This window comes from Synchytrium microbalum, assembly GCF_006535985.1.
Source record: "Synchytrium microbalum strain JEL517 chromosome Unknown SmJEL517_scf0012, whole genome shotgun sequence".
In the NCBI taxonomy this organism is placed as follows: domain Eukaryota; kingdom Fungi; phylum Chytridiomycota; class Chytridiomycetes; order Synchytriales; family Synchytriaceae; genus Synchytrium; species Synchytrium microbalum.
The window spans coordinates 221,744-240,415 of record NW_022158361.1 but is presented as its reverse complement, the minus strand read 5'-3'; the positions used below and the strand labels follow the sequence as shown (position 1 = coordinate 240,415).

The window sequence follows — 18,672 nt, the reverse complement described above, 5'->3', positions numbered from 1 at the left end:
AGCTATAATATACTAGAAAGGACGTGATTTTCTGCAACTCGTGATGTATCTTGATATCAGACGCGACAATCCACTGCACCCTGACTCCACAAGAAACAAGAACCCAGTGTATAGCGTCGAATCATTCGACCCAACCAAAAACCCTCAATTCGAAACATATACACATCAGTCCCAGCAGGTGTTCAAGGACAAGACGCTAATCGCTGGCTCAGGACAGAGTAGCTGATATGGCCACGGCCGCCACTGTCTCGCCTGTCGAGTCTCTAGGGGAGAGACTGGGCCAAATGAAGGAGGATGTTAAATTGGCAAAGGATTCAAGGACGGCCGATTTGATCTTTGGGTCTGTAAGTTGCCATCCAAATTGCATTGATACATATTCATATGCCACGTGTAAAATTTGGTGGCTGGCTTCTTGTATATTGGAGTTTGTGGGTGTGGCAATCCTATACATCTGTTGTTTGCGACTTGCCACGGATTGTTTGAACTACCACGTTGTGGAGGGGGGAGTTTGAGGACGCATCTCTGGTCATTGCGACTATGAAAACAGAATTTATGTCATTTGGAGTCCACATGGATGGTTTTTGACACGTCATATGCTTTTCTGAAGGTGGCAGGCTTCACTGGTAAAATTGTGGAATTCCCATTTGATACAGTCAAGGTTCGTTTGCAAACGCAACCACTACCGGAGCCTGGAACGGCACCACGCTTTCGAGGTGCCATAGACTGCTTCATAAAGACTGTCAGATCAGAAGGTGTTTTGGGTTTGTACAAGGTAAGCGGGGTTTGTGTTCGATACAAAGCAATATTCTAACCTTGATTATTACCAGGGCTTGTCGCCACCTCTGGTTGGATCTATGGTCGAGAACTCGGTTCTCTTCTTCTCATACAATCATATTCAAAACCTCATACGCACTCATACATCATCCAATCCCAACGAAGCTCTGTCAGTCCAACAACTCGCATTGGCCGGTTTCCTATCCGGAGGGGTAGTGTCCTTCATCCTCACTCCTATAGAGCTCGTTAAATGTAAACTACAAGTACAGGACGTCAACCGGCTATATAATAATAATAATAATACCAATAATAGTAATACTAGTAATGTGACTACCAAGCCATCTATACCATCACCAACAACATCACATCCAACACCAAAAGCACGTCCACCACGAATACCATTCTCGGGACACCCTTCCGAACCACCGCCGCCACCTGTCACTACTACCACAGCAACAACCAAAACTCCACTTGTTTATAGAGGACCTATACACGTAATTTCGCATACAATCAAAACGCATGGGGTTGCTGGACTCTACCAAGGCCAGTTTGGAACCTTTTTGAGAGAGGCTGGAGGTGGTGCTGCATGGTTTGGTGTGTATGAACTTGTTTGTCGATGGATTGTAGACAGGGATGTCAAGCTGAATGGGAAGGAGGACCTGAGTCCTATTCAGTTGATGGGAGCTGGTGCTCTCGCTGGCATGGTGAGTGTCGTGGGTTCTTTAAAAGATACATTTTTATTTTCTCTACAATTAACACATTCCCCTGCTCTACATAGTCATACAACGCAGCCCTCTTCCCAGCAGACGTAATCAAATCCCGCCAGCAAACTGCAGAAGAACTGGGCCTGAGTTCATCATCCACCAAGATTGGACGAGACGGCAAACCGAAACGACCATCATTCTTCCAGGTTGGACGAGACTTGTACCGCGGTGAAGGTATCAGGGGATTCTATAGAGGGTGTACCATTACTGTCGCGAGATCTGCACCTACTTCTGCTGTCATCTTCTTGACTTATGAGATGCTGTCTAGGAACTTTACCTTTTAAAAACAACAACATATAGACAAAAGCAACGTACCAATCAATTCACTATCGCACTCAGCTGCATTGTTTATGTAATAATTGAAATGAACATATATCCTCAAACACACACAACAAAGAAGGTCTTGTCCAATATGATTTTATTGGTTTCGAACTGCAGTTTTGCGCTGACGATGGGAATATGGAATCATCAGCAGAAGAAAATCAGATACGAAAAGTATTGCCGTCGCAGACATATAGTGGAGTTGACAACATTGGGGTTTATGAGATAAGCAAGACTACGACATAACTACAACATAAAGAAATCATAACAGAGTTATATAAGAGGACACCACAGTACTTCTCACCACCTATTTTCCAACGCTGTTGAACGCCCCATGAAAGCCAAACGGTATTACATGGTCCTTTTCAAACCCAGCTCTCGCAACCTCCACAAACGTATGTGCATCCAGCACCAGCAAGAACGAGCTCCCTTTACTAGCATCCAACACCACACTCAATATAACTCCATCATCTTCAGCCGTGGCATTTGGTGAAGGCATGAACACTGGTTCGCCTGGATAGCAGTGTGGTTCAGACCATACTTTGGCGGCGTCAACACCTGTAACATCCACTTTACATAACGCGTCGATGAAATCCGATTTGGTAGAGATGCCGTATACGTATTGGTATGGCTTGCGGTGGTAGTGCGGGTTGAAGCGTGGGAGTTCGACGCCGACTGTTGATATGATCTATGGGAAAGAGGCGTGTTAGTGTTTGTTGAAGAAAAAACAGGTGACCTGGTACATTCATATACCGTGAAAGAAGCCTTTGGTGCCTTTGATGCTGCAGATGGCGTCAAGGTCGCATCATTAGGATCATGAGTTTTGATAGCCTGACTCAAGTTGCTCAAGACGTAGCGACGCACTCGAGGGAATTTAGTGAGACCACCCTTCTTGCGCATGTTGTTTAAGTAAAAGTCCGTTACGAGGGTTGCGTCGTCTACCCCACATGTGCTAGTGAGTTGGTTTGTCTGTGAGCTACATGCTTCCAGTGATAATATCTTTTTTCGCTGGCGAAAACACTTACTCAAAGATGATATCGTCACCCGCATCCCATGCATTGATTGTGTGGAAAGCGAAGAATGAGTCTGTCACGTATGTCTAAATGGAATTGATAAAGTCAGTGTCTACTATGTGACTGGGCCCATTTAAAGCTAAGGCAACTTACAGCAACGTGAGCACCACTCTTTCGATCAACGACAGCTAGCCGTGTTTCCTTTGATCCGTCCCAAACCAGCGAGTCCAAAACGTTTTGGTGCCACAGGACAGACACGCCGCCGATTGATACCGAGTACGGGTAAAATGGGATTACGATGCTATGTGGGGTTTCCTTTAGTTTTCATTTAGTTCAGCATACGAAGTCAGACTATAACTTACTATTTGTCGGTAAGAGTAAACGAATGCACATATGCAGGAATACAATTGTTGATTGTCACAAGCAAACGTCCCTTGGGGTTAGCTTCCGAGATGGTGAATAAGTGGAATTTAGTTTTTGGTCCGAATTCGATTGTGTAGTTGTAGTATTCACGGGTGCCTAACATTGAGAAACATCAATAACACAATCCAAGACGCTGGCATAAATGCTGCGAGAGTAGACTTACTAGCATCAAACTGATGATGAGCAGCAGACAATGCACCAGGAAAAGCCGGATTGATCTCCGTATAGTTGAAAACTCGCACAGGTTCCAGCGTGACTGGATCCAATTCTTGCAATATGTTGGCATCAGTTTTGACGAGTAGCGTTAATGGTTCGTTGCCCGTGCTGGTTGATTTTCGGGCTGATTTGGCTAGTGGGTAGTTTAGCGAGACTGTAACGCCCACACTAAGATACATCATAGTCATTAGGTTAAGTAGGCTTTGCGTGGTTGAACAGGAACTCACTTTGCAGAATCAGGTTTCCCAGAAGACGCAGGTCGTGCAATCCCTGTCAGTGCCGTGAACGTCGTAAAGACCTTCTTGAAGAGACTTCGACAGATATCACGTTGGGCGAAAGCGACACCAGAGATTCCAGATTCGGAAATGGCTGCTTCTTCGCCGTTTGCAGTAGCGCGAGAAGAGTACCAGACTGATCCGTCTGTGCGGATATCGAAGCGATGGATTACTGACATGCCCTGCAAAAAGCAGAGAATGTAGGTTGTGAGATTTTAGATGCACGTCTTTAGATCGTTGTTGTCTGGCAAGGTGGAATACCACCACCAAAACAAAAGTTCGTAAGAGACGGAGCACTTACATCAAACCAATGGTGAATCGAGTATGTTTTCTTGCCAGTTTTAGCTTGAATGTCCTTGGTCAATGGGATTTCGAATTTGGAAGGCCCAGCTCGGAACAGTTGACCAGCCAGCCATTCAGGTAGATTGCCAGTCACGTGAAGTTTAACTGGGACTGGCATTTCAGCAGAGTTTGCGAGTCCAAGCCCCCATTCACCAGCGTCTTTTGCTGATGGAGCTTCAGGAATGTATGGTACGACCATGATTTGGAACTAATAATGAAGAAATTGGAGATAATATCAGATTTGAACATGGGTTGAAACGTGCTGTGGTAGTGGAGAGGTGCAAATCAAGCGCTCAAACCACCAAAACGTTGTAAAGTGTGCCTGTGAATCGCAATTCGACAAACGATGACCAGATAAACCACCTACTGGGGAGATAAGAGTCTTGGTAAGGCTCTGACACGTTGTAGATTGCTTCCGATTGGGTTTTCTTGGTGTGATGAAGGAAGAGAATTGAGTTATCTGAGTTGGATAGTTCACAACCGCAATTGTGATTTGAAAAAAGCAAAATGGAGTTTGATATCCGCATGTACAACGTGGTGCGTGGTTCTGAGGTATATGCTCGCCAAGGAATTCGTATCAACAGTCGGCAGTGCCTACTTTCTCAATTGAGATAATTTGATCCAACTTCCTTGTATGCCATCTGCGAATCGTCCCCTTGTGTGTCGAGGCTGTTTGTCGAGGCTGTTTGTAAACGATACAAGATATGGCGAATGCAATAGTGACGCGTCAAATACGTTTGCAATTCAGTTTAGACCATCTTTCTCGTCCTCCGGTTCGTGCCTATGGTTCTTAGCTCTAACTTCCAACACTTGACTTCCATCTACTTCCCACATTTTGCAACTTACAAGAACTACGAAATGGCCACTCCAGCTGCTCCTGCTGCTGTACGTATACAAGTTGAATCAATTTTTATTATGTGTGTTACTAACTACTTTGTTCTCTATTGATATCTCTCGCATATGAACATTTCTCGCTTGGCATTGCAATCACCATCTTCATGTTTCCAAACTTTGAATATTGGCACCATGAATATTATATCCAAATTGAAATTTATTATCGTGCCCCTTTGTCATCGTAACCTTGAACTTGCTCCACGAATGTTACATGCAAATCGACAGCCTCTACCTGATTTCGTTCAACCAAAGCCCTTTGGTGTATGTTGAACGTCTGAGAAATTCATTTTCATTACAAGCTGAGCAACATCTAATATGTGTTCATCTTCCCATTCTTTAGGTAAAACTGGAAGCTGGAAAGGTTGGTGCATTGTTTGCTTTGAAAGCTGCATTATGCATGGAGATCTAGACCGAAAAGCTCATCGATTTCGAGTAGGAATACTATTACTGTGCCTGTGGAAAGAGTGAGTACTGGAACGACGGTCGTTTGTGGTCGACGTGTTTAGATTCTGTCAAACCGGAAGCATTTGAGTGTTTGGCAGATATTCATCAGTTGATCAAAGTCAGCCGAAATTTTGTCGTCAGTTAATATTGTTGCCATCAACTGAGATTCGACAAGACTTTGACAATATGACGATCTGAGATTCCACAACGACGATACTGACCTCGTTGTCCACTCACTGTTTAGGTCAAAACCAGCCTTTCTGTGAGTACTGGACTGGTTATATGTAACAAGAACGGTGGTACTCGCAGTACCAGTCACAGCTGCTATCTACGTCGACACGACATCCAGTGACCTCAACTGTCTTTTTTGCTGAATTCAAACTTGCTAGGTGATGGCTCTCACAAGGGCACTGAATTCAAGCCCAAGGCCTTCAAGGTCGAAGAGACCAAGGACTACTACTTGTGTGGTTGCAAATTGACTGGAAATGCTCCATTTTGCGATGGTAATGTCACAAACCTTTTCTTGTTAAGCTTTGTCGAGTTCTGGTTTGGTATTGACATCTATTATAATGATAATTAGGTACTCACAGACAAGAAGCTGGCGTCAAACGTGCGTTTTATTTTGTCGCTGGTTGTTGAGACCTTTGGCTTACAATGTCTTTCGGGTCGTTTTTGAAGGATACAATGAGTTCTTGCTCAAGAAGAACACTGAGTTGAAGGCAAAGCTCGAATCTTCTGAGAAGCTCCAAGTAAGTACAACGAACTCATATTTTGTGTGTTTCACTGAGAAGCTCTGATGACTTGGAACTGAATGTTCAAACGTGTATTTGCTAGGGTTTCCTGGGCGCTGCTGCAATCGGTGGTCTCATTGCAGCTGGTCTTGGTTTAGTGGTATCCAAGATGCAATAAGGCTGTTTAAGGTTTATAAAATGCCTACAAATATATCAGATCAGAGCAGGGTTTCCGACATGTAAAGATCCATCGCGAAATGGTGAATAGTTTCGTATGATTTCGAATGACCCTCTCTGTTGGAATGTTCCGAGTTTTGATTCTTGCGTTCAACTCGTCCTGCAACATTTGGAAAGAATTCAAAGTTACTTTTACGACGAATTCAGGCCTCGGAACCATAGTTCAAGACAGCATTCATATTGATACAGGGTATGTTCAACTGATTCAGCTTGCTCGCTCTATTCGGAAATCTGTCATTTGGTCTGGTCAAGCGTAATTGTCAAAGCTTATTCTAAAGGACAAACCACCAATCGAACGAGGAGCTCTGCAGAGCGACGAAATCACCTGCATTCGTAAGTTGCTATATTACATATGCGTCTAGCCTGACGGAGCTATTGTATGCCCTTTTCATTCAAATGGTTCACCTCAAATCAACATCATACATTCCCATCTTTCAAACATTTCACAAACACAGCTAACCTACATCGTTTCCCCATAGATTCATATAAATCATCATAGCAGTTTAGATCGATCAGATACATATATCACAGCAGCAGGCTAGCCTTTCATCCATAATGCCTGCAGACAGGCCGAAACGAACTCGCGTGAGAGTCTCAGTCATGTCCCCAGATCCAACACCAACTCCCTCTCCATCGCCAGAATCGCCCAGTGCTCCAACCAGTCCATATGACGTCGATTCGGTGCCTGAACCACCACGTCCTCCCGTCTCATACACTCAACCACACAATCCTGAAATGTGTGCATTGGAACTAGTCGAGCATGAGATTGACTGGTCTATACTACATCCCACTGAAAAGGCGGCAAAAGAACGTAAAGGTGCTGCGGCATTCAAACGATCTGTGACGGGGTTGCAAAAGATTGTTAATGAGAAACTGTATCGAGTGAGTAGTGTTGAAATGAGTTGCTCTGAATACGAAGAATTTGTGCTGATACTCCTTTTCTTTGAATGAATAGGTAGTAGCAACCTCTGTGAGCATACTCTTTCGCTGCTTTGGGCCTGCAGAGTACTCACAACTTGTGTTCATCATAGGTGCAAGCATATTTCAAGAATCGGTTTGATTTGACTAGAGCTCAAGCTTATCGCTTCATTGATTGTGCAGTTGTTCTTGAAGTAAGTTACGGATAGATATTGAGTAGAACCAAGTCTCTCATCGTCACCAATGCTTAACACGATCTTCATGACCTAGATCCTCACTGGACTGAAGCATCCTACAAGAGAACGATTATGTCGCTGTTTGAAAAAGACATGCCCAAATAAAGCTGATATGAGAGCTGTATGGATCAGTGCTCTGGCTGAACGACAGAATGATCCTGACAGAGTCAACTCGTCGTTGATTGAGAGTCTTGCAGAGGAACATCATAAAGACGCTGCAGGAGGAGGTTCGAGTAGTCCAGTCGCATATATTGAATCTGGAAATCCAGTCAGCACCCGAGTTAATGGTGCCTTGCGAAAGGTTACCTCTACTGGATCCATTCTCACTCCTGACTCGACCATGGAGGGCGAACATAGTGAGGAACCACAGTCGGATAATGATATAGTGCAACAGCCGCAGCAACATGAGCCACAATTACAACATCATCAGCAGTTTGATAATTCTCATTTGATGGTCGGGATGGATCAGCCAGCAGTATATACATCACCAGAACCTGTCGTAAAGCATGAAGGCTTAGGAGACCAGCAACATTACCTGGCACCACTAGCAGCTTCCGATGACGATAACTCTTCTTCATCATCCGAAGAAGAGATCGACACTGATGACAGTGATGTATATGTTCCTAAGCCCACCGTTAGTAGATCCGGAGGAATACGTCAGCCAAGTGCTCGTGGTACTCGTGGAAGACCAAGAACGAGACCGCGATCTCCAGCATCCAGTGTAGAACCTCCCAAACGACGAGGTGTATCGGTAGGAAGTAATGGCAGTGGTGGTACTCCTCAACCAGTTCGTAAACCTCGAGCTGCTACTCTTAAGAAGCTGCAACAGCAAGCGGCAGCAGCCGTAAAACGGGAAGCAGCCGCTGCAGCGAAACCCCCTCCGATGAGTAATCCACAGCAACTAGCTGAACTAGTAGCTTCACAAGGACAAGTTGCTGCCAATATCCTACAGCAATTCAGTCAACTTGGGTTTGATTTGCAGCCTCGAGTAGGTCAAACCTGGCGTGGTGGTATTACGGAGTGGAGGGTGTCAACTATAGCCAATCCACCAGCTGGTTGTATCGCTATTGACGACCAAGGTGATGTCATGGCATGGGAAGGTGCTTCAGAGGCTGAACTGGAGCGAGTTATGAATGAGGTGGTTCATTCTAATGATATGGAATCTGAACAATTGTCAATGGCGCCAGCTTCTCCACTAGATATGATGTACAATCCCTATAACATAATGATGCACCACCCGTCTGCTACTGCTAACCGAATGATGCACCACCCGTCTGCTACTGCTAACCGAATGATGCCACCCCCTCATCCACCACATGTAATGATGGGTAATAATTTAAGCATTGCTGGCAATCAGATGATGAACCTGCCACTGGGTGCAGACTCTCAATATATCAGTAATAGCAGCAGCCATCTTCAACAGCCACTGCACATGATGCCAACGCCACCTCCAACGAATGCAGATACGACACCATACGCTTCTCGTGTACCATCGCCGAGTCAAGGATCAGGGCAAGGCCCATATGATTGGGCTGCTCCAGAGGCCGTCAATGCAGCAATGATACGAATCAATAGTAATGGTGCATCGGCTGCATACGCTAGGCTAACCACCAAACAACAGCTCCCTGTACCACTTAATCGACCACTTGAGAATAGTGCTCCCAGTATAGGTGGTTACCAACAGCAACAGACTCCACACCAGGAGCCTTCTCATGGTGGCGAAGAGCCTCTCTTCTCTGATCCATACTTGCAGCCGTTTGGAAGTCTAGGGAGACTGGATGGTGGTAGTGGTGGTGAACAATAATTACGATCGGATTTCGAAGTGATGAAAAGGCTCATTGAGGAGAGAGATTGGAAGAGAGAAAGTGTGTTCAATTTAGGGGGTGTTTCTGTGGATTCTCTTTATATTTTGCGTTTGAAGGGGGTTTGGACTTTGTTAAATTAGTTGGATGATGTGTCTATTTTCATAAAGAGAGAAGATGAGGATGATGAAATTGTATGTTCGGTAAAGGAGCCCAGAAACGAATCATTTTGTAAAACAACATTTTGCATCAACACAATAAGACAAGAAGTATGATAATACGTAGTGGCATAGCAGATTCGAATTTTTCTGGTTTCTTCAAGAGTTTTCTATTCTAACAAATTTTAAATAAAGCAGGTACTGATACAAAAGTAGGAGGGACATGGAAGCCCTCACTAAACTAAACACCAAAGAAATATAAGACCTAAACAAAGTCCTGTACTCTAGAGCCAATCAGTAAACCGAATAGCGTCCCTTTTATACGTATTGTTCTTGTTGCTATTCTATTTGATCCGGTTGCCAGCCAAAAGACGTAATCCAGTCGCAAAGGCGGTTCGAGGCATGAGCAGCCATCCAATTCCAAAAGTTACTCCACCCATCAGATAAACCCATTATATTGTATTTACCCTGTTCTACTCCGTGACTAGGGGATGGCTCAAGAGACGTGTATGGTGTCGCATCCGGATTCGTTGCTGGTGGTGTTGACATCATATGTAGCGGTTGTTGAAGATGTTTGGTGTTGTTACTGATAGCTTGAGAGTCTCCATCCACTAGCATATCCATTACATGACTGTCAGCTGTACTTGGACCACCTTTATTACCCATCATTACAAGACGAGTATCAGGCGACAACATCCTTTGGTTGGCAGTAGCAGACGGATGGTGCATCATTATGCTATAGGGACCATACATCATGGCAAGTGAAGAAGCTTGCATCATGAAACGGGGTTGAGATTCCAAACCATTAGAATGAGCTAACTCGTTCATAGCTGGCTCCAATTAAGATTCTCGAGCACCTTCCCATCGCATGAAATCACCTCGGTCGTCAATAGCGATAGAGACTGCTGGTGAATTGGCTATAGTTGATTGCGTCCTTTCCATAACATCATCAGGCCAAGTTTGATCTACTCGACACTGTAAATCAAATCCGAGGTGACTAAATTCCTGTACGATAGTGGCACCAGCGTGTCCTTGTGAAACTACTAGTTCGGTCAGTTGCTGTGGATTACTCATCGGAAGAGGGTCGGCTGCAGCGGCTGCATCCCTTTTTACAGCTGCTGCTGCTTGCTGCCCCGGCTTCTTTAGAGTAGTAGCTCGAGGTTACGAGCTGGTCGAGGACTACCATTACACCTACCGATACACCACATCGTTTGGGAGACTCCACACTGGATGCTGGAGATCGCGGTCTCGTCCTTGGTCTTCCACGAGTACCACGAGCAATTGGCTGACGTATTCCTCCAGATCTACTAACGGTGGGCTTGGGAACATATACATCACTGTGGTCAGTGTCGATCTCTTTTTCAGATACTGAGGAAGAGTTATCGTCATCGGAAGGTGCTGGTGGTGCTAGATATTGCTGCTGTTTTCCCAAACCTTCATGCTTTACGACAGGCTCTGTTGAAGCAAAAACTGCTCGCTGATCCATCTCGACCATCAAAGGAGAATTGTCGTCCTGCTATTGTTGTTGTGACTGTGGCTGTTGGTGCTGCTGTTGCACTATATAATTGTCTGATTGTGGTTCCTCACTACGTTCACCCTCCATTATCGAGTCGGGAGTGAGTGTAAATACACTAGAAGCAACCTTTGGCAAGACACTATCGACTCGAGTGCTGGCTGGATTTCCAGATTCGACATATGCGACAGGACTACTCGGGCCTCCTTTTGCAGCTTTTGCTTGATGTTCCTCTGCAAGAGTCTCAATCAACTGCCAGGAAAAAACGTTCCAAGTGAGCAAGAAGCTACAGAAGACCTCCAACTAGCCAAATTCACATACTGAGGAAGATTGACATGTGCATCACACGTTTCCCAATATTGGATTGACCCAGATAGTCGACCAAGACCCTGCCATTCGAGGTAATTTCAAGGTGGATTGTCAACGAATAGCATTCTGAAGAGAATGACCAACGAGTATTCCCTTTTTCTCGATCCATGTTTGGATTTTCCCAACGATGACATCTACAATTAGTTCCACGTACTTGGTGGACGTGAATGCACGGATATCCTAACATTTACGATTCGTCTTGGATTTACTTGCCTTGAGCCTTGACTTGAGTACTGCACATTTGGACAGTGTACTTGAAACCATAGTCGCGGAGGTGTAGTAATACTTGGATTCCTCAATATCATTCATTGATTGCGAACAGCCTTTATGGTATATTTTGACAAATGAGGTTTTGACATAATGTTAGTTTCCATTAAATCTTCCGAGTACTATATCCTCCTTCACAGCCCCTTCAGCTTCCTATAACGTCTAAATCTAGCTATCGTTCCACCTTGTCTCAGCATTCACGACCTCCTACTGACTAGCCTCACAGCACGATTCCAAACTAGAGTCAAAGCAGGTCTCTTCTGCAGGCTATTCCTATTACGATGCCAGAGAGCCAGCTCTCTAAGCCCGCCAAAGATGGCCGTGTCTGAAATTGCTCCAGACTCATCCACCAGCCACCTATTCAAAATATCTTCAAAGGCAATAAACGGAAACAATACTGGCTGCGGAGGTTGGTGTAATTGCTGATCGTCAGATTCTTGTTGTTGTCGACGATTCAACTGTCTCCAAGCCTTCTTCAACCAAATCTTTCCTTGCATTCCAAATTTAGAAGAAGGGCCTGATCTCATCATTACTTCATCTAATGCAGGAGCAGCAATAACATTATTATCTCGAGCCACAATATGATCTGATGATCGGGCGATATTGTGACGGTATCTGTGACGATGAATCCATTCTTCACGTTCCGCATCACATAAAGCACACACTTCTCCTAAAAGAAACCCAGTTTAAATAGTGCGCTTCGGTTTAAAAATGCGCTATCGATATAAGCACCTTCTTTTATTCCGTGACTCCAATACCATCTAGCCTATGTATGAAAAATGGTTGAATGAGTGCGTTTACCATGTGGAAAAAAAGGCTCGCCATGCTCTCTATATACCTCAACATTCAGATGCAGCCTGATGGGTTCAGTATCAAGTCCAACCTGATCAACCATACTCAAGAATGTCGATAATTTATGAGGTGGTATCAGACACACCGGAGACGTCGGCCGTGAGAGTTGTAGCTTTGATCGCGAAGGGGAAGATGGTGGGCTGTTATTGCTAGCCTTCTCAAACCGTTCAGGATGCAGCATTCTAAATAATTTACCGGGAGATAGTGCGATGGTTGATATTTGTAGAGGATGTGAGGTTGATCCCCATCTGGGATTGATCAAGGTATCTATATCGTGCATGTCGTCGTCAGCCGGTGGGTCTAGTGAAATCAATCCACTGGGTGATGGATGTAGCATATCACTGTGTCTGCTGCCTGGACGACGAGATGGTCCAAATGAGTATAAGAGGGCTGTTTCAGTGCTTAGTAGTTTACGTATGGGTTTAACTAATTGCAGTCTAGAATCAGATTTTGGTGGTTGGGGTATCTGGAATAGTCTAAAAGGACTTCCAATCGATCTATCATGGCAAGTTCCAGTGTCAGCTTACAAACAGCGGATTCAAAAGCACGAGTTCATCACCACCTTATGCCTCCAAATGCACCCTTGATGCAAATTGCCCCGACCAGATCCACGGTTGGAGGATAACCTCTTCCTATACCTTCTCCAAGTAATGTAGGAGGAGACATATGGAAGCCAACATGGACTGATTTGGCAGGAGCAGGCGGCACAAAGTATAGTGACTTTGCTGCAGGATCGTATCTGTCAAAGACGAGCCAAGATCCAGGAGCAAAGGCTGCACCTATGATAATATGTCATGGATGAATATTGAATTCCATGTTGTCCTCTTTGAGATGCAGTCTGAATGTGCGAGCTTTGGGGTTGTCTCCCAAATGTTGAAATGTTTGATGATAACCAAGCTTTGAGGAGAGATTACCTCCGAAGTCGCCGTTCGATAGTAGTGGTAATATATATGTGATCCTTAGCTTCAAGCTATCGGCAGCTAGGACTCTAGTTAACAAGCCTTCGCAAATGGTCTTGTATCTTGAGGATAGCCTCCTAAGTCGCCATAGATCGATTAAAGAGAGAGGTACAGCCGTGTATTTGAAGATGAGCTCGAGGATCTCGGCAGGTAGGCATTCCATCCTCTTTGCTCCAAGCTGACCTGTCGTTTTCGCAGTGTGTTGATCAAAACCAAAAAGTTTACGGGCGTCCAATCACGTTGAGTCTTTTGTACTTTTCGTGGATGCTTGGTAATGGGGGAATGATGATGCAAGTGCTGGATCTGCTGTATCTTTCGATTCAACGATGATCGAATAGTCGAAAGTTTGATTGCTTGCCGGAGTCTACGTTGGTTGATCGAAAGATAGTTCTTGGAGTGAAATCCAATGATTTCATGATTTGACGGTGCAAGCACCTGTCATCGCGTCGGCCTACACGACATAAAACCATTCCTCCATAGGTGTGGGTTATTAGCTGATTTGGTAAGCCAAAAAAAAGACCTTCTGAAGGGTTCAGTAAAAAGTGAGCAAAATCCAAAAACCCATCCCTCAAAAGCAGCATTCAACAAGCTGTATACAACAGACACGAGACAGCTACCTACTGACACGGCCTACTGGCAACGCACATCGATGCCCGCTGAACTGCTCCAAGTGTCCCAACCTATGGATGTTGGCCGATATGGCAGCTTCAAACAACGATATGCCTTTGGAACATCGGCAAACAACACTGCTGGAAAGAGCATGAGCGAGTAAGTACACATATTCTACACTGATACTGCACATGTCATACATCCTGCCTCCCTCCGCCCTCTTGTATTTGGCCCCATCTGTCTGCATCCATCATTGCATGTCAAAACATTCATGTGTCAAAAGTTTCTCTCCATGCAAGCTTCCGTCTCCCTTTTCTGATCAACCAGAAGAGAGACCTGATATCGATTTATACATATGCACTCTCACTACTGCATGGCAGTGGAGGCACCTTGTTGCTCCTGAACATTATGCAAGCCTCCCACCCCACACCACCCAAATCCTTTGCAAAACTTAACCGTCACTAACCACAAATCTTAACCCCATCCCCTTCTTTTCTAGTTACTTTATGATGTCGCAATTCTCAACTACCCCAAGCATGGCCATGAATGTCTCACCCTCTCCTCGCTTCACCGTCCTCGAAGACAAATTCTGCAAGAATTTCACGTGTTGTGGCCTGGAATTGGACGATCTGCATATGCTACTACAACACTTTGAGGAAATCCACGGTAGAGAAGATGAAAACATGTCGGACGATGAAGATGCCGGTGACGATGATATGCCATTCGAGCTGGAAGGAGATGCAATGGATGTAGACATGCCAACTCGTCCACAGACTATTACTACTGTTGTAACTTCGCCACAGGATAAAAGAGCATCGCCACCGCCGGGAAATAATGCTGAATTCACTACTACTTTATCAAATCTCACCGAAGTCATTCTCAAAGCTCATATACAGGTACTGTGACACTTTTTGGTCTATGACTCTTATCCGACCAAACTCACTTTATATTCCTTCTCAATTAGAATCAACAGCAACAGGCACAGGACCAACCTGATCCTGCCACAATGCAGATTGTCGCCCCGTCCGATATCTACACTCCCGATACATCCCGATCCGCTTCCCCAGCGTCATCTCGTAGATCCGACAGTAATCAACGCAGTAACTCTACTCCTTCTCCTCGATCATCCGCTCAACGCAACAAGAACCATAGTAGTAGCAGCAGTAACGCCAGGCCAGAGAAACGACATTCTACACCGAGTTATGATTACGATATGGATGCCGAAGACCCCGATTCAGACACTGTCTCCATCGGCGGTGTAGAAGCAAATATTAACTTGCCTGTCATCAACATTGTTGAAGCTCCCGTTGAACGAATATCAGAGAGACCGTCGAGACGTGTCTCGCCTGTATTGGATGAAGACTCGATGCAAGCAGATCGACCGTATAAATGTAAGATCTCTGGTTGTACGAAGGCTTATAAAAATCCTGGCGGTCTCAAGGTATGTCATTCATCTTGTCGATGATGTGGGATTTTTTGTTTGTTACATTCATGCAACGTGGCAGTGGCTTGTTCCATCCACCAAAAACAATAAATAGGAACCTATTGGATCTAACATATAAACTCGTCGTATCTAGTACCACATGCAACATGGTCACTGTGAAGATACTGGCGACCCGGAACTCAACAATGTCATCCACAAGCCTTATCAATGCACGGTTCCTGAATGTGGCAAGAGATACAAGAATCTGAATGGACTCAAGTATCATATCGGTATGTTCTAAATGTTCTATGAAGGAATCATCCAGAAGTTTCATTATGGTCTTTTTTCCCTCACTTTTGCTTACATCGTTTTTCATTTCCTTTAGAACATGCACATGTTGAGCTGTTGGGTTGAGTCTTCTGGTTGCCTATCTTATTTGTTTGAACGATTGGTAAGATACCCATTCCTAGTTCATGTTGTGTTGCAAGTCTGTATGATGCGTATACATCTCGAATACAATTTGCTAACACCACTCGCTCTTCTCTTCCATCAGATTACACACTCTATTACTACTACTTGTACAGTAAATTACGTCCGGAAAGAAAAACTTATTACGGTCTTGGGGGGAGAAAGGGGAATTCTTTTGGTTGAGGGGAGGAAGGGGGATTCGGTGTTATTGATCTTGGGTTTGGGGGTTGAAAGAAAGAAAGAGAGAGAAGAGAAGGGATTTACCGAGGGGATATTTACCTGGGGTTGTTGATTGTTTTTATTTTTTCGCTTTCTTCCCCGTCGTTGTTGTTTCTTTAGATGATATTTTTAGAGCCTTTACAGTTATAAAGTTCCTCAATTCGAGTTTCTGTCATACTTTCCTTGCATACCTTCGCTTTTTGGTGGTGGTTGTTGTTATTGTGTGCTTGGAGGCACTAGCTGCAATATTTGTTTATAGACCATTTGTGAAGAGCGAATCATGAAACTGGTATGCCAAGTCTAAATTCTATATTTCTATGTTGACAAAACGAGGAAACGAGATCTTAAATAATAAGATCCATCCAGAACACGCCCACACAGAGTATCAAAGGTTTCATGCTGCCAGCCATGTCCTGTGAATCATGTAGATCTCTCCCAGTCCCTCATCGCCCAGAGACAACAGGTACTGGTCAAACCCATCAAATGTTGCGTTGATTGCATTTTTGGCAACGATTGGTCCGTCTAGAAGTGGTGGTAAGAGAGATGATAAGAATATTATATGAAGGTGTGAACCCAAAAAAAAACCTCGAGTCTGCAATGGATATACACACCCCAGAACTTGTCGTGAATTTCATAATCCAATTCATCCAGCAAATCTAATAAATCTCTTGGTTTCCTATGAAGCAAAGGGCTGAACGATAGATATTTCTTAAAATTGACCCATTGGAAGCCAAAACTTACGAGCCAGCTCGAATCAACATAAAATTAGATGTCTCGCTCTTCAAAAATGGTGGCTTCACATCTTTGAAAAAGTTGTAAGCCCCTTTCATCACATGTGCCTCAAATCCTTCCGTATCGAGCTTGACGACCCCGACATTCCTCAATTCAGGCACCACAGGCACGATTTCATCAAATTCCATAATCAGTGTAGTGCCCATCAATGAAAACCCTTCAGGAATATCAGATGCGTTTACATTATTCCCACATTTAACAATCCCATTCCTAGAATTTGTCATCAGAGAATATGCCAGACACACAGATCGGCTTCCATCTACACCACGTTCACCAAGCCCATAAGGAATGACTCGCATCAGTGGGTGGAAGCTTGGGTTTTTACATATTGATTTAAGGAGCGACGCTTGGTTTTGGCCCATCATTTCTACAGAGACAACGTTGTACCCTGATGCAGCAGCTGAGAGGGAAAAGAACCCAATGTTGGCTCCAATATCGAGCAACGTGACATTCGTGCCTCGTTTCTTGGCAACTAGTGCAAGTCGGTCGATTACAGATCGGACTTCGCGACCCTCCCATTGGTTTGTGGAGATGATGGAGTAGGAGACAATGTCGTCTTTTCCGGCCTTGACGACCATTTCGAATGGGTTCCCGGGCATGGAGGTTATGGTGACTTGTTGGTAGTCAATGTATTCCACAGAGTTTGACCATTGGCAAGTGGTCACTACGTGATTTTGGTGGTGCTTGTTAGTTGAGAATATAGTAGATCACAGAAAGGGACTTGATTTGGTTTATATGTGCGTATCCAACAATCAATACAGCGTAAAGATCAAACTTTGTGGTGTTGTGTGCTAAAAACAACCAATCTGAACAGCAAGATGCAGTACATGAACTTACGCTGAGTAGTATCAGCATCCTCCATAAGCTCCATTGCTGTCATACTCAGGAGACTCCTACTCGCACGATGCACAACATGTTGTTGAACATGAGGTTTCGGTATCACTGGTTCTTCAACTCGATGCGGTTTCGATATTACTGATTCCTCTACATGACGAGTAAGGACGTTTTGGGATCCAGTCCCGTTCCTGTCAGGGAGAGAACGGTAGCCTCTAATAGGATGGTGAGTCTTTGTGTGAAAACGACGACAGGAAATTGTTGCCATGGGACAGCTTACTGCATTGGCGCACCAGGAAACAGGAGCCAGATACAGAGGACTGCTAAGAAGGAGCCAGCCACAATCCAGAAAGTTCGTTCGGCTCTCATGGTAGACCTTATCACGAGTAGCTGAATTGTTGATCAAAACACACCAGATGAGATGAGATGTTGTCAGAAGAGATGGGGAGCTTGCGTCTTGTAGATCCCTTGCCAGAGATCAGAGTGGATGGTTATATTTGATCCCAAACAAGCAATGTCCCTTCTTGAAAGCGTGCACAATTTGGAGCTCCAAAAGGCTTCTGCGAATCAATACCGAATGTAATAAGAATTATTACATAACAGATTAATAATCACGAATCACGTCAATTGCGACCGTTGAAGGTTTGGGTGAGGACTTCGGAATGCTAACTGTTGGCTACAAGCTTGCCAGACCAAATTCAGCAGCAGTAAAAGACGCAGCATCACCGTTGCATCTGCTTCTTTTCTGACCACTGCTGCTTGTCCAGAAAATTACTGTCTTGCAAAAAGCAAGGGTCCTTCCAGCCAGGCTACAGTCAG

At 44.5% G+C, this 18,672-nt stretch overlaps 6 protein-coding genes across 6 annotated transcripts; 4 read left to right on the top strand and 2 right to left on the bottom strand.

The window, feature by feature from the left end:
• Positions 1-227: 227 nt before the first annotated feature.
• SmJEL517_g02721 (uncharacterized protein) lies at positions 228-1,822 on the top strand (the record flags this gene model as incomplete). The annotated part of the gene is made up of 4 exons (XM_031168649.1): positions 228-344; positions 608-772; positions 828-1,478; positions 1,553-1,822. The coding sequence occupies 4 exons, from the start codon at positions 228-230 to the stop codon at positions 1,820-1,822; spliced, it is 1,203 nt and encodes a 400-aa protein (XP_031025339.1).
• Positions 1,823-2,166: 344 nt separating this feature from the next.
• Positions 2,167-4,327, bottom strand: SmJEL517_g02720 (uncharacterized protein; the record flags this gene model as incomplete). The annotated part of the gene is made up of 8 exons (XM_031168648.1): positions 2,167-2,547; positions 2,613-2,811; positions 2,885-2,958; positions 3,026-3,173; positions 3,235-3,391; positions 3,459-3,679; positions 3,739-3,968; positions 4,088-4,327. The coding sequence occupies 8 exons, from the start codon at positions 4,325-4,327 to the stop codon at positions 2,167-2,169; spliced, it is 1,650 nt and encodes a 549-aa protein (XP_031025338.1).
• Positions 4,328-4,986: 659 nt separating this feature from the next.
• On the top strand, positions 4,987-6,375 carry SmJEL517_g02719 (uncharacterized protein; the record flags this gene model as incomplete). The annotated part of the gene is made up of 7 exons (XM_031168647.1): positions 4,987-5,013; positions 5,363-5,383; positions 5,711-5,774; positions 5,856-5,969; positions 6,047-6,076; positions 6,145-6,215; positions 6,301-6,375. The coding sequence occupies 7 exons, from the start codon at positions 4,987-4,989 to the stop codon at positions 6,373-6,375; spliced, it is 402 nt and encodes a 133-aa protein (XP_031025410.1).
• Positions 6,376-6,989: 614 nt separating this feature from the next.
• SmJEL517_g02718 (uncharacterized protein) lies at positions 6,990-9,392 on the top strand (the record flags this gene model as incomplete). The annotated part of the gene is made up of 4 exons (XM_031168646.1): positions 6,990-7,316; positions 7,390-7,404; positions 7,466-7,546; positions 7,623-9,392. 4 exons carry the CDS (start codon positions 6,990-6,992, stop codon positions 9,390-9,392), a joined length of 2,193 nt encoding a protein of 730 aa, XP_031025411.1.
• Positions 9,393-14,157: 4,765 nt separating this feature from the next.
• SmJEL517_g02717 (uncharacterized protein) lies at positions 14,158-15,954 on the top strand (the record flags this gene model as incomplete). The annotated part of the gene is made up of 5 exons (XM_031168645.1): positions 14,158-14,276; positions 14,617-15,013; positions 15,082-15,558; positions 15,695-15,830; positions 15,926-15,954. 5 exons carry the CDS (start codon positions 14,158-14,160, stop codon positions 15,952-15,954), a joined length of 1,158 nt encoding a protein of 385 aa, XP_031025418.1.
• Positions 15,955-16,621: 667 nt separating this feature from the next.
• SmJEL517_g02716 (uncharacterized protein) lies at positions 16,622-18,222 on the bottom strand (the record flags this gene model as incomplete). Its single annotated transcript, XM_031168644.1, has 5 exons — positions 16,622-16,749; positions 16,839-16,903; positions 16,969-17,683; positions 17,857-18,044; positions 18,134-18,222. 5 exons carry the CDS (start codon positions 18,220-18,222, stop codon positions 16,622-16,624), a joined length of 1,185 nt encoding a protein of 394 aa, XP_031025419.1.
• Positions 18,223-18,672: the final 450 nt, after the last annotated feature.